This window comes from Plectropomus leopardus, chromosome 6, assembly GCF_008729295.1.
Source record: "Plectropomus leopardus isolate mb chromosome 6, YSFRI_Pleo_2.0, whole genome shotgun sequence".
Classification (NCBI taxonomy): domain Eukaryota; kingdom Metazoa; phylum Chordata; class Actinopteri; order Perciformes; family Serranidae; genus Plectropomus; species Plectropomus leopardus.
The window spans coordinates 28,279,492-28,302,646 of record NC_056468.1 but is presented as its reverse complement, the minus strand read 5'-3'; the positions used below and the strand labels follow the sequence as shown (position 1 = coordinate 28,302,646).

The 23,155-nt window shown below is 37.3% G+C and overlaps 3 protein-coding genes across 3 annotated transcripts; 2 read left to right on the top strand and 1 right to left on the bottom strand.

Moving 5' to 3' along the window:
* The first annotated feature begins 1,719 nt into the window (after window positions 1-1,719).
* Window positions 1,720-12,765, top strand: naaladl1 (N-acetylated alpha-linked acidic dipeptidase like 1). The gene is made up of 19 exons (XM_042487955.1): window positions 1,720-1,953; window positions 2,942-3,114; window positions 3,934-4,055; window positions 4,951-5,070; window positions 6,254-6,446; window positions 6,631-6,724; window positions 6,820-6,924; window positions 7,785-7,870; window positions 7,956-8,075; window positions 8,167-8,252; window positions 8,546-8,609; window positions 9,189-9,256; window positions 9,371-9,462; window positions 10,131-10,224; window positions 10,436-10,517; window positions 10,759-10,932; window positions 11,239-11,326; window positions 11,431-11,523; window positions 12,242-12,765. Exons 1-19 carry the CDS (start codon window positions 1,754-1,756, stop codon window positions 12,417-12,419), a joined length of 2,232 nt encoding a protein of 743 aa, XP_042343889.1. The 5' UTR covers window positions 1,720-1,753; the 3' UTR covers window positions 12,420-12,765.
* Window positions 12,766-12,888: 123 nt separating this feature from the next.
* Window positions 12,889-15,494, bottom strand: LOC121944279 (oocyte zinc finger protein XlCOF7.1-like). The gene is made up of 2 exons (XM_042488019.1): window positions 15,222-15,494; window positions 12,889-15,103 (listed from the first exon to the last, which is right to left on the bottom strand). Exons 1-2 carry the CDS (start codon window positions 15,391-15,393, stop codon window positions 14,286-14,288), a joined length of 990 nt encoding a protein of 329 aa, XP_042343953.1. The 5' UTR covers window positions 15,394-15,494; the 3' UTR covers window positions 12,889-14,285.
* A 650-nt stretch (window positions 15,495-16,144) lies between these two features.
* On the top strand, window positions 16,145-22,308 carry cenatac (centrosomal AT-AC splicing factor). The gene is made up of 11 exons (XM_042488018.1): window positions 16,145-16,397; window positions 16,990-17,156; window positions 17,320-17,418; window positions 17,501-17,567; window positions 17,829-17,891; window positions 18,272-18,339; window positions 18,448-18,562; window positions 18,677-18,707; window positions 19,078-19,179; window positions 19,564-19,696; window positions 21,434-22,308. Exons 1-11 carry the CDS (start codon window positions 16,281-16,283, stop codon window positions 21,552-21,554), a joined length of 1,083 nt encoding a protein of 360 aa, XP_042343952.1. The 5' UTR covers window positions 16,145-16,280; the 3' UTR covers window positions 21,555-22,308.
* Window positions 22,309-23,155: the final 847 nt, after the last annotated feature.

The following is a 23,155-nucleotide window of genomic DNA, read 5'->3' as shown; positions in this document are numbered from 1 at the left end:
GAAACTGTTTGTTGCTGAAATAAGTACCAGACTGGAGTGGGGACGAGGTATGGTTTGGTTTAAAATGTTATCGTTGTGTTTTGGTGTGTGTGTGTGTGTGTGTGTGTGTGTGTGTGTTTTTTTAACTGACATTGTGGTAAAGTATTGAAAATTGAGTTTTTTCGCTGCGTTTTTCCTAAAAAAGCGGTTGAGCCTGCTTTCTGAAATGGGGCCACTTTGACCTCACAAAACACGTTTTTATGGCCATAACTGAAGAATTCATTCACTAATTTTGACAAAATTTCACGCAAATTATAGCACGATAAAATGATACAATTTTACATCCAAAAGGTCAAAGGTCAATTTAACTGCTCTACAAAAACACTGTAAACAAAACACCACACATACTAAGTCGGACAGACATGCATGTAAACTCTAACTGCTGTTTAAGTTTTCATAGAGACATAAAACCGCAAAGCAGTAATTATAAACTATATACAGTTTTTATTGCTGAAAAACATGAGCAAACAAACACACTGCTGGTTTGCAGTTTTTTTTCCATATTTTCCTTTCGCTCAGCATAACCCTTGCACAACAACAGCACCACACATTACAGAAAAAAAACGGTTGTAATTACAATAAATACAAATAGGGAAGACAAATAACCAGTGAAAGCCAATCTATTTATCAATTTATTAGGATCCTCATGAGCTAATGCAGTCACATTAGCTAGTCTTTATGGGGTCCAACACAGAAATAACACAATACAAAAACGCTTACAAGCTTCATATACAGTTTGAAACACCTGTGCCTATTAAAGCGCCATCCTCAAACAAAGACTGCATAACAATGCAATAATACAAACAGTGGTGTCAGTAGATGGCCAGGGAAAAAAGGTGGAAAGGAAAATAAAGTAAAATTAATTTGGATTGATTTTGAAGTTAATTTTTCACGGCACTATCATCACACAGATTGAATGTGTTGAACCCGAAAAAGTCATATGCCACCTTAACAAAGATTGTGTTCATGTGGCATTGGCATACAGAATGAAAGACCTGTACTATTTCAACTCACAAGATCCATGAACACTTTCAGCCTCTCAAATGATCTTAATTTATTATAAATGGACACGGACAAGACAATCTTAGTTTTGTAGTGTTCTTGGCTGAAAAAGTTGAAACAGACCATGTTATTTGGTATTTTTCTCTATGTGCTGACAGAGTGTAATGCACGTTAAATCTTTTTATTGTTGCCTTCATCGTGTCAACTTGCCCCAGCTGTAAGTAAAAGGACATTGACAGTCATTTTAGCTGTTTGAAGTATTATGATGCCAAGAAAAGGACATCTTAAATTGGCAATATATTGCTTTTTCAGCAATTGATTCAGTTTAAATGAATCCATTTAGCTTCTTTCTTCCCGTAGTTAACCCTTTGTAAAGTGTTAACACTGAAAATAAATTGATTTACACCCCCTCACACACACATACACAGAGGGATAAAGTCCATCCCATCTGCAAACATTAATGAGTAAACTTTACAATGAGCATGTCTCTCTCTAATGGGAGGTCACTTCAGCAGCTACTACTGCAACAGCACTACTGTGCAGTCATCATTTGGGAGTCAGATGCAAAAGATTTTCTCTTGCATAAGCCTGGATTTATAAGCAACACCACAGCATTTCTGACACCTTGAAGACAGCTCACTGTCTGAAACAACATTCAGGTCCAAAGACACCGAGAACAATTTTATTTGAAGACGTAACTCCGGGGAGGAGAATGATAAAGCAGGTGTTGATTGGTACTGTGTGTGGTGCTGTCGTACTGACCGTAGGTATCCTAATCGGCCACTACGGCATCACCAAGAGCAGCAGCTCGGCACCGTCCTGGGTGAAGGATGTGGCGAAGGATGTGGACGAGAGCTTCATTGAGAAGTTCTTGTCTGAGGTGGACAACATTCAGATTCAAGAAAACCTCCGGTGAGTTGATCACATTCAGATTGTGTTGGTTTATTGTGCTTTTTGTGGAAAAAAACAAAAAAGTCACAAAATAAAAGTAAGAAAAAGAGTGGATTGTAAAATACGCCAGTATGATATTTGTTTTAAAAAAATTGAAAAATCATACAAAACTTGAATATTTAAAAAATAAAATAAGAAAAAAGAAATAAATAAATAACTAAGATGATTTAATGCAACTGTATATTTTAAAGTTTAGATTAGTGTTAAATTTATACTAATTTTTTTAATCTCATGGCCCATAGTGAAGACCTGAACCCAAGTGATTTCTAAACAGCGTCATACTGTCTTAGAAAAGATGGCCAAGCAAAAAAGAAGCCTTTAAAGAATGTATGATTGTAGGTATATCAAATCCTATAAAAACTTTCAACCAATATCAGGAAAACTCATCTCTGATGCAGTATTCACAGGAAATAATCTGCTCAAAGTTTGTCATAGTTGCTAATCTAACACAAACTTTCTGCAGTTGGGCATTTCGGTTAATTATGTTTGTAAGTTTATCAGTTGTTCTCTGATGTTATTGTTATGAAGTTAATATTATATGATATATTCCTAAAATATGTCTTCTGTTTACTCAGTGATCTTAAAGAAGTCCCTGAAGGAAAAAAAAGTTGGGAACCACTGTACGTGGTCCAGTAAAATACTAGGTTTTAACCTAGTCATTATGATAGTTAAGCAACTTTTGTTTTGTGTCTCAGTGTAAAAAAACAAAAACTCATATAGATTGTTATGAGTTCATGGGGTTCATTTAGCGTCATGCAGTTGTTCCTAATTCAGCACCATTGTATATTCCTAAAAGTTTCTTGAAAAAGCTCCAACGTGTCACTTGATCCCTTTGTGGTTTTCCCAACAAGCCACGTTAAATTCCTCACAGCACTTCTAGGTTTTACACAGTGAATTATCCAAAACGTTACAGGATCAAACGGTTCTTAATCCTCATCTCTCTCTGCAGGGAGCTGACCAAAGTGCCTCATATGGCCACCACAAAAGGAGATGAGCAGACTGTGCAGTATATGCTAAAGAGATGGCAGGACCCCGAGACCGGGCTAGACCAGGCCTGGAGAGAAGAGTACATGGTCTATTTGTCCTTCCCCGACCCCAAGAACCCCAACAAGGTCACTGTAGGTGAGTCAACAGGTTGCTGAATGTGTGTCCTTCTTCACTCTATGTGATTTTAAATGCTGAAATTCACAGATACTAATCAAATGATCCTTTGCAGGCTGTGTTGTGCTGTATGTGGGTATATGAAAATTTACGAAAATATGCTAAAAACTCTTAAAATGGCACTAAATCGTACTCAATTCAAAGAGGCTTGATTGGCATGACCGTACTGAAACAGCTTACATTTTGTTAAGAGACGAGGACACACATCTTTTTTTAGTGAAAATAACTTAAGAGAAAAATAAACAATCATAGACCAGGTTTTTAACCATTTGAAATGGCATAATGTCTGAATAAAATGTGAAATATGAAATGTGCCAGTGACTGAATATTTTTGGAGGTTTGTGCATGTGCAGCCTGATTTAGCAGAGTCTCTTCTATTGTTGGTTACCCGACAGTCTCTTAGGGTGGTGCTTAACACAGTATTTACAATTATGCCATTGTTTTTCACCACATCTATTGTACATCTGTCCATCCAGGAAGAGGGATCCCTCCTCAGTCGCTCCTCCTGAGGTTTCTACCATTTTTTCCCCTGTTTTTTGGGGGAGTTTTTCCTTAGTCAATTTAAGTGTCTAAAGACAGATGGATGTCGTATGCTGTAAAGCCTTCTGAGGCTAATTGTGATTTATGATAATTGGCTTTATAAATGAAAGTGACTTGACTTAATGAAAATCCACCACAGTGAACTAGTTTTTCGTTGCGATCGTCCCATTCCTTGCTGTATGATTTACTGCAGTCAAAGGTGTCAATAGCAGACCGGTCACTGTGAGTTTTTCATTTCAGTGAGCCCGTCTGATACTGTGCTGCACACTGCCAGAGAAAAAGAGAAGATTTATACTTTAGACCAAAATGATCCTGAGGTGGTTCAGCCGTATGCTGCATACTCTCCTGCTGGACATCCAAAGGTAAAAAGCTGCATCCCACACATAGGAAATTCTGTGTAAGAAAGGAGCCTAAAAGGTCATGAGCTGTAAGTTGTGTGAGACAGATGTGAGATGTGACAATCAATCAATGATGATAAATCAGCTGTTTTGGATTACTGAAGGATCTGAGATCTTTAAGAGATCTCAACTACATATGTCCGAGGACACATAAGAGACATTTATCCTGCTTTAAACAACGGTCAATAGGTTGTGCAACAATAGCAGACGTGGAGCTAAGGTTAAGGTTAAATTTATATAGGTCTATACAAGGTGTAAACCTTAAAAAAATAGGAAAAAACATGAACAATAGAGAACAATACTTTTGAATGATCATTTTCATTTGTTTGAGTCTAAGTCAGATTTAACTGGTGGATTACTCGTTCCATAAAACTGCATTTCTTAACCGATACAACATCCTCAAGGCTAAAACATTTTGTTGGTCTTATCTAGCACTGATAGTTTGTTACACGTTATGGTGTCGATTGAGTTCATAAACCAACAACAGCCCATGTGTTCAGAGTGACAAGGGCAGGAGGAGGCCATATAATGAGGCTTGTAATAAAAGAGGAGCCTGTGATAAGGAGTAAAATAAAGTCCTTTGTTTGTCGGCATTATGTCTTATTATATTATCTATAAAACCAAAGCACAAGTGTTGAGTAAAATAATTCTCAGGCAGTTGCATGATGTTTTAGATTGGATTTGTGAGAAGATTGAGGAAATCTAAATAAATAGATTGTATATAATGTGTATATTATAAAATAAATATTGTCCTGTCCCTGTGTAGTTTATCTTTCCACTGTGAGGACTTTTTAAATGAAAAGATGCCTTATTTTGGCATTACTTCACCACCATTTGTTGATTTTTCTGATGGTTTTAGGGGAAACTGGTGTACGCCAACCAGGGGAAACCAAGTGACTACGCGCTGCTGAACCAGACGCTGGACCTTAGAGGAACCATCGCTATCACCAGATATGGTGGAGCAGGAAGAGCTGCTAAAGTGAGTGACTTATTAGCCTGTTTGGTTGGTTATGCCTTATACAAGCAGAAACAATATATCCAGGAGAAAAGAAAATTCTGTGCCAAAAGTAGCAGTGCGTTAACTTTTACTGTGCTGGCACGTGCCATCATTACAGTCAACACCTCTGATCTGTAAATGACACATTTAATTGAGATAGTAAAGGGTGTTTAGGACAGAAATTCACAGTCTAACCAACTTAAATAAAAGATTTTTTTACAGCAACTGTGAGAACTAATATCAACTGAAAACACAACACAAAAAACCTTTGTGTGCTTTAATGTGCTAAACACTATGTGCTACACAACAGGCCTGAAAATCCAAAAACTGTATCCATTTTTTCAGCAAGATTTAAAAAGAGTATCTGTATTTAACGCTACCCTTGATAAAAAACAAAGAAGCTCAATAAATAAATACAGATACCGCCGTCTCAATATCATGAAATTATGCCAACAAAATGGCTTTTATTCTAAAGACAGTGCACAACCAGGTGTGTTAGATATTCTGCACTTTATAATCTGGTAGTTTCTTAATAAATCACCTGTTAAAAGAGTCACACTCAGTGACATTTTATAGTGCACTAATCACCAATCAGCATTATAGTTAGTAACATATACTGCCACAGTTTTAATAATTTTTCTGTATATTAGCTACAGAAACAGCAAAAAACCTGATGAGTCACAGCCCTGTCGCCAGAGGAAAATGTTGGTGATGTACCTTTCTGCAAAGTATGAATACATCACGTTTGCATGTTTCATATGTATCATATCAACGTTTAGATGCCTGCCAAGCTGCAGACCTGTTTGAGACCAATAAACAATGAAATTGGTTGTGATTTAGTCAGTCAGCGCTGTTCCAGCCGCTTCTTATCAAATGTGGGTGTTTGGTCGTGACCCCTCGCTGTGTTTCCAGGAGCTTTTTGTGTGTGTGTGTGTGTGTGTGCGTGTGTGACATCGCTCGCTGCCTTTCCTGCTGGGATTTTGTGCCTGTGGGATATTTTCCTAGCCACTTGTTCACCACCAATGTAATTGAACCATTGCTAAATAATAATGTCCAAATTTAATGAGTCTGCGGTTTGCTGAAATGTGGTTATTGGGTTGTGAGTCAGCACTGACTGAATTAAATTCAGTGGATGATCAAATATTATGTGTGTCTTTTTATCCAGGCCATCAATGCAGCACCCTATGGTGTTCTTGGTGTGCTTGTGTACACTGACCCTTTTGACATCAACGACGGTCTCATGTCAGACGTCAATGAGACGTATCCTCACTCCTGGTACATGCCACCCTCTGGTGTGGAGAGAGGTTCCTTTGTAACTGACTATGGAGACATGCTCACTCCCTACCTGGCTGCCAAAGGTAAAGAGTAACGTTAAAATGGTACACAATGCAGTATTGTTTGTCTTTTATAGTGCGTTTAATGCCATTGCACTTTTACAACAGCTACATACAGCTTCAAACAGGCATACAAATATTTTAAAAATCAGGCAATTTTGATATTTAACGTTTCTACATATTCTTCACATTATGAATTATTTTGCAGAGGAGACCTACAGAATTCCTCTTGAGGACGTCACAGGGATCCCTCCCATTCCAATTCAACCCATCGGATTTGAGGATGCATACACGCTGATCTGGTTTGTGATGAGACAGATCTGCTTGTGGAATTATCACAGCCCAAAATGGTTGGTTATGAACTTATTCTGGCTCATTTTTCCACTTGTCATTTCAGTGAGCTGGGTGGAAATGCAGCTCCAGAGACATGGAGGGGAGCATTCAACTGTACCTACAACTTCGGCGGTCCAGGGTTTAAACCAACATCCGTTTTCAACAACTGGTAGCCAACTGCACATTCAAGCAATAGCTGCATTTAAAGATGATCTAGGGGGACTTTTATTGAGCAGTGCATCTGTTTAAACGTGTTGTACAGGGTTCCCGCGGATCCTTAAGAAGTTTTGAAAGGCTTTGAATTCATTAATCTAAAAAATAAGGCCTTAATTGGCATTAAAATGTCCTATATTAATTTGTCAGATGTCTTAAAAATGTAAAAAGATAGGATTTGATTCTTTTTTTCTGACATGTTTTGAAATCTCAAAATAATTGATGATTTACAACATCACTCAGATAAGGAACTAGCAACACATCTACCACATCTAGTCAAATGACAAGTTAAAGAGTTGTTTTTTTTCAAGGCAATCCAAATTGATACTTTCATAATAATATATGTTATCCAGAAGGTTTTAATAAGGGTTTTTTCAACATTTTAAGGAGATCATCTGACTTTTTAACCTGACCAATTAAATTGTCTTTTATGTCACAATAAACATTTGGACAAAATTGTTCCTAACCCCAAGTAACTAATGTGGATTCATGTTGGGTTATTTTCCCTTAAATTTGGATATTGTAAAATTGATCTTAACTTTAATTACAAGTGGCATTAAAAGTCATTAAAGAAATCTTAAATTTAACTTGTCTTAGGCGGTAGGAACCCTGTTGTAAACATATAAACAAACAATAGAACCATATGTTGATTGATTTATAATTTTTCAGTGACATACAAGACTTTTTCAGCTCCTGGAGTATGTAAAATAGTAAAATCTATATTTTTTGTCTAAATATAATTTCCTGTTGGAGATGGAACAGCAGCGGGATATCTATTTGTCGCTTCATACTTCAGAATATGAACCTCTTTTCCAGTGATGTGAAACTGGACATATTCAACTATGCGGAGGTGAAGAACTCCTCCAACGTGATGGGAGTTATCAGAGGGAGCGTCGAGCCAGGTGAGACTGGGGACCAGTCAGCCATCGTCTCTTTTCATCTTGTAATTACTTTGAGTTTGTGCTCTATGTGTTTTTATGTCCACAGACAGGTATGTGATCTACGGGAACCACAGGGACAGCTGGGTTCATGGTGCCATCGACCCGAGCAGCGGGACGGCGGTGATGCTGGAATTGACCAGAGTGCTGAGCAAGAGGGTCAAGGAGGGTGAGGAGAGTCTACAGCGAAGGAATGACGGTCTAACTGTTTTGTTTATAGTGTTGGATAAAGAGTTAATCTCTACTCCTCTCTGTGGCAGGCACATGGAGGCCTCGCAGGTCCATTATCTTTGGGAGCTGGGGGGCGGAGGAGTTCGGCCTTATTGGGTCTGCAGAATATGCCGAGGTGACTTTAATCTTTTAGATTCGACATGTGCATGTAACTAAATATTTTTTGTTTAAAAGGAAAAGTGTAGAAGAAGGAATGAGTCTTTTTTTACAAATCAAAAGATGTATTCATTAGCAAAAAAATATCCCACTGCTCAGTTCAGTACACTCAGGACTTTTACTTGTCACGCAGATTTTACTATTTATTCCATACTTTATCACTACAGGCATTATTTTCATGGTCTCATAATTTAAGTATTGCTTGTGTATGTACAGTAACAAATATGACCTTGATCTTGTCTTTTTCTTTAGCAATACTTCGCCAAGCTCAGCGAACGAACCGTTGCTTACATCAATGTGGACATAGCTGTTTTTGGTAAGAAGCTCCGCCTGCATCAGTCAGAAATGATCTAATGCCATGTCAATTTTTCACTCATGATAAAAACATGATAGTAGCAGAGGACTTTTATTTTGACAAAATTATATACATTTAAGCCATAATTTTTTGCAGAAAAGGTATGAATTGGTGCATAAAAAATTCACCAAAATTAAGGAATATTAAGTTTTTGATGCTCACAAAGCCCTGTTCTATATGTCTCCATCTCCCAATATTGAAACAAACCCTATGCCTTTGGTTCACATGGACAGTTGCAGTCTTTGTAGTTGGACAAATTATCACCAACTGCTTAAAAAAACAAATGTGATCGTACATTTTTGCGTGATTGATGATTGATTTATTAGGCTGCAGATGGGCTGCAGATGCAAGTAGACATTTTATTGAAACTATCTTGTTGACAGTCTTTAATAATTCTGTGGTTGAAGAATATTTACGGCACGAATTCTTACAGTGGCTGCAACTGTAAGTTGTGTTCAGAGACTACATGTTTTGTGCCTTGAAATGTACAAGTTAGTAGTGATGCTACTTCAAAACACTCATTCATGTCTCACTACGCAGCCAACGCCACTCTCAGGGCTTCTGGGATGCCATCGCTACAAAACGTCATCTTCAAAGCTGCAAAACAGGTGAGCTCTTTAAAAAATTAACACCTGTCAGTTTTTCTCTCCAGCATTTTTTTGCAAAACTATTGTCCACGCACTGCCAGGAACCTGTCACATCAGACTGTGTCTGTTCTCCAGGTCGATGCACCTGGACTGGACTCCACATCTGTGTACGATAACTGGATCCAATATGCCAACAGGACAAGCCCGACCCATGGAAACATTCCCAAGTAATGAACTATGGTTACACTTGTATAATTATCCAAATCTTAGTATAATTTTTTAAAAATTCCAACCCCTCCTCTGAAACTTTGCAAAACTACAGTATGTGTGGAAGGCGTTTAGCTCATTGTTGATCTAGAGGCCTTCCATTATCTGTAGTGGATAGGTTTTTTAAGGACAGGCTTTTGATTGGATATTTGAAACAATAGAGTTATGAGAAATGTGAACCCATGTGAACAAGTAAAAGGCTCTTCAGCAAAGAGCCTAATCAGAGTCAGTGAGGCCCCTGGCTGGTCAACAAAAGAATGGTATGACTGCATGGATGAGAGTGTGGATCTAACAGTACGCAGCTGAAAAAGAGCATGCATTCTCAACAACTACAGCATACATGGGATGTAATGGGGTGTAATATTCAATATTTGGTGCATTTCATCTGTATTATGTGACTGCTTGAATTATTTAACAGGCAAAACCTCGTTACTTAACCCATGGTGTTTTGTTTTTTTAATAAATCCATAAATCTTTGCAGTGAAAATGCAGTCGTACCTTCCATTCAGTGCTCTATAATCTGTATGTTGATGTGATTGCATCTTTAACACATCGAGGTTATCGTCCTCATGGAAATTTCAGGCTTTTAATAAAAAATGCACCTTGTTTTCTTGTCTGCCTCTGACAGGATGGGATACCTGACAGGAGCGGGAAGTGATTACGCTGCCTTTGTGCATTACCTGGGAATCACTTCCATGGACATTTCATACACATACGATCGGGTATATTCCTCCTCTCTGCTAACCATGTCTTAAAATTGTGGCATTTTGCTATCTTGCTGTGCTGATAACTTTTAAGCTGTCTCATTTTACTTCTTTTTTTAAATTAGCCAAGAAAACAAAATAATTTTGGTGTGCCCATATATGAGGAGCACTTCAAATAGGACTTAACTTATTTGTGAACTCTGATCACATGGACATTTTTTCTTTACAGAGTAAAACAAGTGCACGGATTTACCCTGCATACCACACAGCATATGATACCTTTGACTATGCTTCAAGGTTCATTGATCCTGGTGAGCAGTGATGTCTCTCATGTTAGCACATTTTGGATTTTCTTGTACTGTACCTCCTGTACAGTCAGTGGAAGAAATCTTAAGATTTTTCTGACATGGTACTGCAAATTCTGCTTTATTTTATGTTAAATTTTTTGCAAATGTAATTTAAAACTTGCATTTTTTTTAAAAGCATCTTTTATTTCTCAGCCAAACCAAAACCTCTTGTGTGTAACATCATTCTACTACTACGTCTTCATAGGGTTTGTCAGTCATCAGGCCATTGCCAGAACAGCAGGAAATGTCCTGATCCGACTGGCTGACAGCCTGCTGTTGCCATTAAACTGCAGTGACTATGCTGAGACTCTGGAGGACTACCTCGACATGGCAGTGAACCAATTTCAGCATCAACTGCAGAGCAGGAAAATCTCCATGGGTAAGCAGGACAGTTAGAGATGTTTCAGTAATGCAGCATGAGTAGATGCAATATGGCAAGATAAAACTGTTTCTGTTTCAAATGGAGCAGTGAGCGCTTATTGTTTGGCCAATGCAGTTTGAATAATCACTACATTACACTTAATTATTGGACCAAAGATTGCCAAAAATCTCTGACTGGAGCTTGCATTAATCAAACTGCTCTCTGTAGCAACAAACATACACTTAAAAGTTAAAAAAAAAAAAAACCCACAGAGAATCAGAGAGGATCAAGTTTTTGCTGCACAGCTGATCTGTTTTGTTTCAGAACCACTAAAACAAGCAGTGGCCAGCTTCCGCAGTGCCGCTACTCATTTGGACCAGGTGATTCGCACCTCAGACCTGGCAAATGAAACGTAAGAGCACAGACATACATATAAAGACATACTATTATCTCCCCTGAAGTCCACATAAAAATGAATGCCAGTCTCTCTGTCTCTCTTTGTCTGTCTTCTCTTAGACCGCTGAAGGTCAGAAGGATCAACGACCAGCTTATGCTGCTGGACCGAGCTTTTTTGGACCCTCTGGCCTTTCCAGATAAATATGCATTCAGGTAAGATGATGATGATGTTTCAGTTTAATAGCACTGGTTACTATACTCGTTTCTGGAGCTGTATGCATACTATAAAGAAGCTGCCATCTGCCGCTATGCTTGATGGCCACAAGGTATTACGAAGAGAATAGGAGGAAAGAGGGTCCAGTAAAGGCCCACTGCTAATTTTTGATTCGTTGAAAATGTACCAGAAGCACTCCCTTCCTTGAACATTTTTAACGATCTTTTCTTGTTAATTGCTGGGTCATTTCTTCTTATTGCCTTCCTTCCATGCTTTTGAAATAACTCAGGACAATTTTCATAGGTTTTAAAGGGTTAATGTACTTCAGTAAGCCCATTTCTGGTTCTGTAGCACTACCTCAAGGTTGACATAGGTGGTTTGGAGTGAGATGTCTCAGCTGTTGCATAGATCTGCTAAATTTTAGCATGCATTTCATCATCGTGAGCTCAAACCTAGTTAGCAGAGCTGATACTTAAAAGGCATTTATTCTCTACAATAAACTGTTTTATTTATCAGACATGCAGCTTGTTGAGGTTCCCCAGAGTTCAGTTTCTGTCTCTCTTCCTCTCCATGCCTCCCTCTAACACTCCTCTCCTTGTGCCCTGTTAGGAATCATGACACTGATTATCTGCATCATTGTGACTTAGCACATCTCTGTTTATTGTTCAGCTGCCTGTCATTGTTATATCAATCTTTATTTCCCTGTATATCACACAGGCACGTTATCTGGACTTCAAGTAGTGCTCACATACCGACCTTCCCGGGTCTGGCTGATGCCTTTGCCAGCGCTGAGTCATCAGAAGAGTCCAGCGCCTGGGACAGAGTGCACTATCACCTGTCCGTCCTGAGTCAGGCCATCGAGGGAGCTGCGCACACGCTGGCTGAAGTCATATAGACGAAGAAAGAGAGGAAGGTGGGAGGAACTGCACTTGCTCAGGGATATTTTTTTTCTTTAAGTAGGGAGCCTTCAGCCAATAAGCACATAGTTTTACTATGATGATACTAAAGGAGGAAACCACCTAAATTAAGTATTCCAATGTGTTATTTCCATTAGTTTAAGCACTCTAGTTTTTGGATTTGGTTGAGTTGTTCATGTTTACTAAAATTTTTGGACTGTCTTAGACCATAGGAATAACATATGAATTTTGAAAATGGGTGTTGTTACCCTTTAAGCAAGAGGATTTAGGAATCAGTGAACAAAGCTCATCACCAAACAACATGAATGGGATCCTCTGTCTTGTTGCAGGGTTGAAATTTTAAATATGACAAATGTTTTTTATTAAAGCACTTAATTAAAGATGAACCACTCTTAATTTTTTTTTAATAGTACACCAACTTTTAGAATTTGCTTACACTTACAAAGGTTAAAAGTGTATGTTTTCTTCTGCAGATTGCTAATACCAGTCTTTCCGCATTCAGTGCAAGATAACTAGTACATTACAAGCAATAGTGAAGAAAAGGCACACACAATTGACACAGCTGTCACTAATGACAAAAGAGACAGACATCAACCTCAGTAAAGCAAAGTATAGTACATTATCCTATCTTGCAATGTGCAAAGATAATATAAAACAAAACAAAAAATCAATGACCAGCTGTTTGATCTCAGTGGTTTTAAACTTGTATCTTATCAGTCGTAATTTTTTAAACAGAAATATGAGTAATGCAGTCATACGAAGGTTAAAAGCTGGTTAATTTAACAAAACTTGCTGGCGCTGTTGATGATGTGTGGAAACCCTAAGCAGTCATTCATTAATACATTTTACCCCCTTTGTTTTCCCAAGATAATGGGATAATTTTTTGGAGATAAAGAAATTGTGTTTTCCATAGATAACGACATAATTAATTTGAGATCTCAAGAGAACAAACTGAACATGATAAGCCTGAGATTTCCATCACGTGTGACATGTCATGCCATGCTGACTGATGGATGTCCTGGACACTAATGTAAAGAAGCCGTTTGTTTTGTTCTTTGATGATTTCTATTCTAAAGTATTTTTTTAAACGAATTAATGAGTAAAAAGTTGCATCATGAATGTTAACTTTCCAACAGCTGTCTGTCGAGCAAACATAATAGCCCGGGACCTCACGATGCCTATCAGTCTGCTCCTCGCATTCACTTTGTCAAAAATGAACACAAACAGCCGCCAAGTCCCCGGTGGTGCAAGAATATGGCTATTGTTGTCGCCGCAGTTTTAAAATAAATCGTTCCCACAAGTATCACATTTTAAAGACGTTTTTGAGAAGTGAAGTGAGTTTTCCTTCTCTTTTGTTTTGGTTCTGTATTTAGAACTGGTCCTGCATCTCCTTGCTGGTCTACTTTCTGATCTTGTCTCTAAGCTAGAAGGGAACGCAAAAAAAAAAAAAACAAACTTAAAAACTGTTGGGTTTTTTTTCATTTTTATTTGAAGGGTTCACAATTTCTTCTCTGTGTGGAATTATATACGATCTCAGCTCCCTGGACAATAAATACTGCACGTAAATGAAAAAGTTTAAGTACATGTATTTTAATTCCTTGACTGAATACATATTTGTCCAAAAAGAGACCGCTGCACTGATCACACTACTTAATGATATCAAATCATACTTTAACGTAACCATTCTTCACGATGACTACCTTTAATTTTTATGTGAGTCACACCCATCTGCAGCCTTGATGAACAGCTTTATACTTAATGATACGTCTAGTGTTATATATAATAAAAAAAATAAAAAGGAAACACAGTAAACATAAATGTGAGTGACATAAGGGGGAAAAAAATTAGTGTATTCTTCTTATGTGGGCTGCCAGTTCATCGCTACGTCTGAAATCTTTCCCACAGGTTTCGCAAGTAAACGGCTTCTCACCTGTGTGGCCTCTCATGTGGACCGTCAACTGACTCTTATATCTAAAATAATTTCCACATGTTTTGCAAGAATATGGCTTTTCACCCGTGTGGATTCTTAGATGAACACTCAGTCTTGCTTTCTGATTGAATCTTTTTCCACACAAGTTGCAAGAATATGGCTTCTCACCGGTGTGTATCATCAGGTGTCTCTGAAAATCTGACCTATACTTGAAAGTTTTCTCACACCTGTCACATTTGAAAACTTTTTTGCCTGTGTGAGTGTCGCGGAAAGTCCCGGATCCTGATTCTCCACGCTTGTTTCCATTCTGATGTTGAGATACGATATAGTTGTGAAAGAGAAGCTGGTTTACTTCTTTTGGTTCTGCTACTTCAGAATTTTCAGAGTCGGAGTCGTCTTTTTGCCAACTGATACACATGCTGCCGGGAAGTTCTGTCTCTGTTGCGTTTACACTTTTGTCAGTAGCAATATAAATAGTCTGATCTTCACTGTGGTCACTTTCCCCATAAGTAGTTGCCAATGTACTGGTATCAGTCTCCTCCTGCTTCAGGTCAAGCTGCTCTCCCCCCTGATTGATGCAGAGTTCCTCCTGCTCTTCTTTAATCTGTGGAGGATCTGGGTCCTCCTGGTCCAGACTGGAGTCTCTCTGCTGAATACAGAGCTGCTGATGGGCGGGAGCCTCCTCCTCCTCCTCCTCCTCCTCCTCCTTACAGACATGTTGCTGTGGAGGCTCTGGAGGGACAGAGAGCATAACGAAATGAATACAACTGTGATGGTAAACAAGAAGTGCAGATGAGTATCAGTATAAATAAAAAAAACAGTTTTATCAAAGTAATTAGGCTTTACACACCGATCCTGAGTAACTTTATCTCCGGTTTGGAAACGTTTTCCAGCAGTTTGCGCTGACGGTCGATCTCTTCTTCGTACTCGACGATAGTTTGTTTAAAAACTCCGAATATTTCTTCAGCAGCAGCAGTTAGTCGCTCGTTTACAAAGTTTCTCAAATATTCAACTGAAGACATAGTTGCTCGATTACAAAGTTGCCTGCAGAACGACTACAATGTCGTCTAAACGCCAGTTCAACACGTGTATGCAGCTAAACGCTACAAGCGCCTGTGTTTGTTTACTTCCGCTGTGTCACACTCTTGAGTTCCGATAGCGGAAGTGCTGGAGTTTTTATTCCCGCACTCAACAGATGACAAATATCTAATGGCAAATTAGTTTAAAAAGTAGTACCACTAACGTAATTTAAACTATTGGGATAAGCACATATATTATTCTCTGATTTTATTTGGGTCAGAAACAATATTTACAGTCAGTAACAGTTCAACAACTTCCAGAATAAGTAATTTGCTCACTGATTTAGCTATATTTTATATTCATAAAATGAAATATTTTGAAAAAATTGCCCTCATATATCAGTTTTAAAGAACAACATATCTAGATACAGATCTTAAAACGATATCTAAAATATGTAATTTAAGGCCAACCAAAACTATTAATTAATTTAAATCTTACAACTTTATAATTAGTTACGTCAAACCCCTGTGTGAATTTGTGAAGGTATATATATATATATATATATATATATATATATATATATATATATATATATATATATATATATATATATATATATATATATATATATATATATATTGTCTGTGGTTGAATGTACGGTTTCAAAACTGTTAATAACAAGTAAAAAAAAAAAAAAAAAAAAAAAAAAAAAAGCTTCCGGGGGGAAACATATCAAGACGGCATTACTTCCTGTAGCTGATGTTTGGTTTGTGTTTATTGGAAAACATGAGGGAAAAGAAGACCAAAAAATGAATAGAAATATTTTGTTTTAGCTCCTGACTGTGTTTATTCACCTGTAGCATATTTAGTGTTTTTATACACGGTCTAAATGGGTGCATTTTACTGTGCTATATGTAGACAAACGACATTTAATGGAAAGGGACACATCTTCGGAAAAAACCACCAAAGCAGACTGAGAGTGGTTCTTCTTAAATTCTTAGAAAAGGTAAGTAGTTTGGTGTCATCGGTCTTTTGCTGACAACATTTTGAGTATTTTGTGCCTACATTTGCTTCCATGGCCATATATAAGTATATATTTATGTTTGAACTGTTGTCATGCTAGCCCAGGTGCTAACGTTAGCAGTAAACCGTCATCACAATCGAAAGGACCATGTTGTCATAATTATCTGGGACTCTAATTTAAGCCATTGGCTTTTCTTTTTAGTAGCTTTTATTACTCAACAACACATAATGTTTAACCCCTTGAAACCTGGAGCGGTATTGCCTGTCTTTGTGCTGCTTTCCCAAGTATTTAAACCTTTGAATCTTGAGCAGACTGTTGCAGACAGTGAGCATCTCCATAAGACGTTTCACAAATGGCAATGTTACGTAGTTTTAGAAAAATTATTTTTAATAAGTTAGGGAAAAATATTACGGAAAAAAATATTGATCACAATTACACATGAAAAATTATGTTACAGAAATATAATGGTTTTTAATCAATCTTTCCAAGCCTTATTTGCTTTATTTATGCATTTTGTTGTTGTAGTTGTGTAACTTTTATGTGTCCTATGTTTGTTTTATCCACTGTCTAATAGGTGAAGGAAGCTCGGCGCACACTTAAAAAACCCCAAGTAGAAAAGTTTGATTGCACCCAGCATAAGCAGACATTCTGGTGTTACTGCTGTGAGCTTGAAATTGAAAGAAATGTCACAGATGGCAACATGACTGTGCTGTACGGAGGCTTAATCGAACACATGGCCACGTAAGTCCTATTTAATATACTGTTATTTATTTACCCCAGGGTTAAAAAAGTATCCTAAGCAAACAGAGATATAGAGCTGTACATTAGAATACCTTTTATTGGCCATATGATTTTTGTTATAAACTGCTTTTCCTTTGACATCTTAACACGTATCTGGTTTCAGCTCAGAACACAGGAAAAATACTCACAAGTTCTGGTGGGAGAATAAAGCTGACCCTAAGTTTAGAGACAAGGTCATCTTCACGGAGGAGGAAACTGAAAGGTGGGCCCGATGAGCCAAAAGTTTGTATTGATAAAGTTTGTTTGGAAAATGAAAGACTCTACTCATTGTTTGTTTTTGTTAGGTTCAAAGCTGAGGTGGCAAAGGCTTTGGAATCATTTGTGGAGAAAGAAGATGAATTCATAAAGCAGGTATAGAATAATAGTTGAGACATTTCACTCAAAACCGTAAATGTGAATCTCAGGGTTCGTTACAGGAAAGGTCAGAGGATTGAAAACCATCTGGGCAACATGAATATATGTATCAAACTCAATGCCAGTCCATCCAGAAGATATGACTTTAACCTGCTCGTAGCACAAGAGGAAAAGTCAGAAGATCACGATAACGGGTGTGTTTAAAGGCTTGAAATCTGTTGATCTTTTTTTGTTTTGTTTTTCTTTTTGTGACTGCAGCAAGCTGACCACATTCGGGCCCAGGAGAAGCATCGTCAAGAGGTCCTTCAGTCTCTTTTAGAGGTTTGTTTTCCAAGGATGCGGTGGCAGTATCCATCAATGATGACTCTGAGTTACATGTAAAATGGGAAATGCCACCATTTTTGAGCTTAATGATTGTAACTGCCAAAGGTGGTAACAAATGATCCTCTTGAGATCCTGTGCCTGACGAAATCTTATATTTGGTAGCTTGGATGGTTTGGAGAGACATTCATTTTCATCATCAGGTTCTAGTAAAAGTTTAAAAAAAAAAAAAAAAAGATGATGTAAATGGATTGAAGTTGTAAGAGACAGACAAAGGCATGAATAGAGAGAGTGTGCGGTGTATGAGGATTGTGTGATGAAGTATGAGTAGTGTTCAGACTTCTGTGAACCACTGTTGGCTTTTCCTGAATCAATGCCAGCGTGACGCAGAGCCGGACTTGTTCAATGGACTCAACGGCACAGACATGTCTGCTGAGGATGCTGTCAGGTAACACCGTGTCCATCTACCACATCCTATCCTTTTTCAGTTGCATCATCAGTGGCATTTTCAATTTCTTTTGTTGTTTTGGGGCTCATCTTGTTGTCTGGGGAGCAGCTCTCAGTTTACGTCTCAGGGGTCAGACCAGCAGGCGGGGAGCAGCTATGTCGAGTCAATGGTCGAAGCATCGTGGGCTGACACAGGACAAGGCCTGACTTTCATTGGCTATCAGGTAGACGGACAGCTCTCATTGAGAAAGTGTTCAAGTTTAGTAATTTGTTTGTGTTTTTTTTTTTTTGTCAAACAAATGCAATCACCTCTCCTGATCTCGTTTTCTCTGTTACAGGATTCATCAAACAGTGGAAATGTTCATACAGGTACAGTGATATATGAATTTATATGAAGGTTAAGTATCTGCAAAAATGCCAAGACTACTTTGGAAATATATATGAGAGGTGAACAAAAGAGAGACCTTAATTCAGAGTTGCATTAAAAAAATATAAAATCTAACTTGCCTTAAGCTTTAGGAACCGTGCATGCATATTGTATATTGTATATTTTGCGTTTAAATTCATATTTCTTAATTTTAAGACTCTTGGGATTACTGTTCTTTACAAAACATTACATCATACATGGTCCTGTTAAGGAAGCGTGTACAGTGGTTGTATGTACATTAAAGGGTGGACATTGATTTGATTAATAATTTAAAAAAAAAAAAAAAAGGCATATATCCTCGGTGTGTCGTAGGTGCCGTCCCTCCTTGGCTCCAGGACGATCCTCTGGAAGGGACCTCCGGAGCTACAGCGCATCCGGAGATCGGTCCATCGCTCCAAGAGTTCCTCAAGCAGAGTAGGACTCAAACACACACAGATTTTTTAAAGTTTTATGACAAATTTGTTCAGCCGAGCTGTTTGTTTGCTTCAAGAAATGTTCCAGCCTTAATCATTTTAATGAGCAATTATGTAACAAGTGAGCCAAAATTTATAATGCATCTTCTGCTATTTTTAAACCTTCATACACTTGAGGATTTTCTTCATTACTGCTTTGTTGCTTCACTGTCATGTAAAATCGCAGCAACAAAATCACATTTTCTCATGGTCTCTGATCTTAATCTAATTCTAACCGTGTATATTAGGGTACAAATCTGTAACAGTTTCAATAATTTTGTAGTATAAAATAAAAAATAAATTGAAGTATTTATTGTAGTATAATTTATAATGTGTCCTTTTCCAGAGGAGCAAGAGAAGCTGAGGAAGCTTCCACCGAACAGAGTGGGCGCCAACTTTGATCACAGCTCACATACAGACGCCAACTGGCTTCCCTCCTTCGGTAGAGTGTGGAACAGTGGCCGACGCTGGCAGTCCAGGTGAGATCACAACTCTCCTCACTGCACCTGAAACTATAAATGATAATAATGATGATAATAAACTTTATTTATATAGCACTTTTCTTAACAAAGTTACAGAGTGCTCAGTCAGAGAAGCAGCAGAAGATAAAACAGGGCAGCAATAAAAATGGCAGTTGAAGGAAGAAAAAGAAAAGAGAAGAAAAGAGAAGAAAAAAACTAGCAGCATATGAAATATTCAAAAATACTTTCCTATAAAAGAAAGTCTTAAGAAGGGGATTAAAAGATGCTAATGATTTAGCAAGTTTAATCTCATTAGGCAGAGTGTTTCACAGTGTGGGCGCTCTGACAGCGAAAGTCCACAATCAGGCAAAAATGAGCCGAGCTGCATCCGCTGATCTAAGGCAACGCCCAGATACATAGGGGGTCAGTAAATTCTTAATTTTATTTGGAGAAAGGACATGTAATGCTTTAAAAGTGATCAAATTTTTAATTAGTGCAGTAAGTAACAGGTAAATCGTGCAAATTTGCTAGCAGAGGAGTAATGTGATTTTTTTTTAGTGCCATGATAAGGGGATTAGAAACCAAGGCTCCTCTCACTCCATCTCATGTATTTTAATGTATTTTACGCACACATACAGGCCTTATGTTTAGGTTTGTGTTAGTCTGGTAGCCACTGGGGCGGATGATCATCAGTGTGCATGGAAACCTTTTGCAGCAGTGTGGGTTATGATAATTCAGATGTTATTTCTAAGGATCAAGTCTTTTTTATGATTCTTTGTGATGTATATTGCTTTTTTAACGCCCCTTTTCAGTTTCATTCAAAACACCACAAGGGACACTCGAGTTTGCCTTATTACAACTGAAAAATATTTGGATAAATATGCAACACCACATTATTTATTTATACAGCTGCATGCTTTCCCCCCAGATGTCAGCTATGAGTTTATGTACAAACTAAATACTCTGTTTAGATCTAGTTAGTATAAAAGTGAAACTGTAAGCACACTGCATACAGACTTAATGTCTGAAAATCTGTACATGATACTCACCTGCCAAAGTGGACAGCGATGGTTGGCATACCCGGTACCAGAGCTTCAGCAATTCATGGATTAATAAATTAATTGTCAACTATTATTTGCCAACCAATTTAATAATTGATTCATCAGTGTGAGTAATTTCTAATAACAAATAGGCAAAATTCCAGCTTCTTAAATGTGAATATTTTCTTTTCTCCTATATGATGGTAAACTGAATGTTTTTTGGTTATGGACAAAAAAAGACATTTGAGGACAAAATCTTGGGCTTTTGGGAAACACTGATTGACATTTTGTACCATTTTCTGACATTTTATAGACAAGCCACTAATCAATTAATCAAGAAAATAATCGAAAGATTAATTGAATAATGAAAGTAATACTTGCAGCTCTACCTGGCAGCTGATAGATTTGTTCTTTGTTCTGCTGGGTAGCGACAACCTCCATACTAAAGTAATTTATTAATGGCCATCATGGCAGCAGCACAATATTTTGTATTTTATAGTATTCCAATAGTATTTGAGCTGTTTCCAAAGAAAGCTGCCTACATTTAGATACCAAAACACTTTACATTTAATATCCTATATTGTGTTTTAATTGTACATGAGCCAGAGTTTACCTTAAAGGCTTATTTTCATGCATTGTCCCTGGCCAAACTTTAAAACATTTTCAGCTCTCAATTAATTTCATTGATCTCTCCACGCAAACTTCTTTTCAACAGGCATCAGTTCCGACAAGAGGAAGGGCAGAAGAGCAGACAGAAGAGGAGGAGAGAGCACTGCACAGACGGGTCAAAGAAAACAAAAACGACTGAACGGATGACAAATTCTGACAACACTTAAAACTGAATGTAGTCATGAGTGAAGGAGTGTATATAGTTTGCAAGATGTGAATGAGGTTTTATGTCGTTTCTGATGACTTGTACTTTGTTGACAAGCTGACGAGATGCTTTACTGTTGTACTAAACAGTGTTGTGTATGTGTTTATGGGAAATTATAGACAGCCTTCTTTTATTTTGGAGGTCTGCAGTATTAACATTAACATTAAGGCAGTGCCAGTTTCAAGTATGTATGTTAGGAGGTTATCGTTGATAACTGTATTTTATATAAAAACTGCATGCTCCTGCCTCACAACACTATTTCAAAAATAACATCAACTTAAATGTGTACACTCACTCAACAAAGCCTTGCTCCACACTGAAAAATTTAGGTCAAATTGGGTTTTGCCACTCAATTCGTCACTGACCTGCTCCATTTAATCAACTGGACTTAACAATCAGTGACTTAACCCTTATGTGGGCAGGCACATTTAGATTTGTAAATTAGTTCACTGCTATATTCTAATTTATCTAGGCTAAAATAACAGGATTTCATGATTTTTTTCCCCAAAATATGACCTTTAGTTTCCAAATTACAAATTGTTTCTCCCGAGATTGCCCGATTAGGGTATAAATTTGGCACTTTCCTCTTTCTAAAATTTTTTATTAACAAATATTTTGCTACTTTATTTTATGTTCTGCATACTTTTTTTTAAAAAAGCGGAACAATGATTATTTACATACGGCATGGTTTGATTGCTTGACATAGTCTTTGAATAATCAACTTCCTATTAAAATTCATAAACAAAACATTTAATCGCTGTTTTTATACTTATATCTTACACTGTCAGTATTCTATCATGGATAGTTTTGGTTACTAGAGTGAATAATTTGTCTGGCGCAGTGAAGCAGATGCTAAATCTGATGAACCATCAGGTAGCAAAACAGTAAGAATAAAAAATAAATAGCAGTCAATGTTTCAAACCTTTATATTATTGATTATCTGTAGAGAGTAGGCCTAAAAACATAAGTATATCTGTGAGGGATTTTTGCTGATTTTATATGATTAAAGTATCCTCTGGGGTTCAGACATTGAACACCTAATTATCAAAGATAATATAAATCATTAATTTTCCACAAGAACATAGAAAATCATCCAAAGAAAATCCCCTAAAATATAGTAAACATGGAAAAACAATAACAGGTACGTCATGGTCATCAACTTTGTTCACGTAGGATTACATTATGGATTTTGATACCTATGAAGAGAATATTTTTGAATATTGGCATGAAGTCACATGATCTGAGTAGCTGACCCATCTCCACCTTCAGTGTTTCACATTATTATTAAGATCACCCACTTCATCAGAATCAGAATCTAGTTTTATTGCCAAGTACATTTACATATACAAGGAATGTGACTTGTTTTGGTGTAAAACAGTTAACATAAAGGAAGAATAAAATAGTGAATTTAAATAGAATAGAACACAAGATTAAAAAAAATATAGAAGCAATTTAAATATATCAAATGACAAAACAGAAAATAAAGGACACAAAAACCATGTACAAAATGGATGCAATGGATTAGAGATGCAGTGCAAATATCTCAAGTTTAAAGTTTAAGTC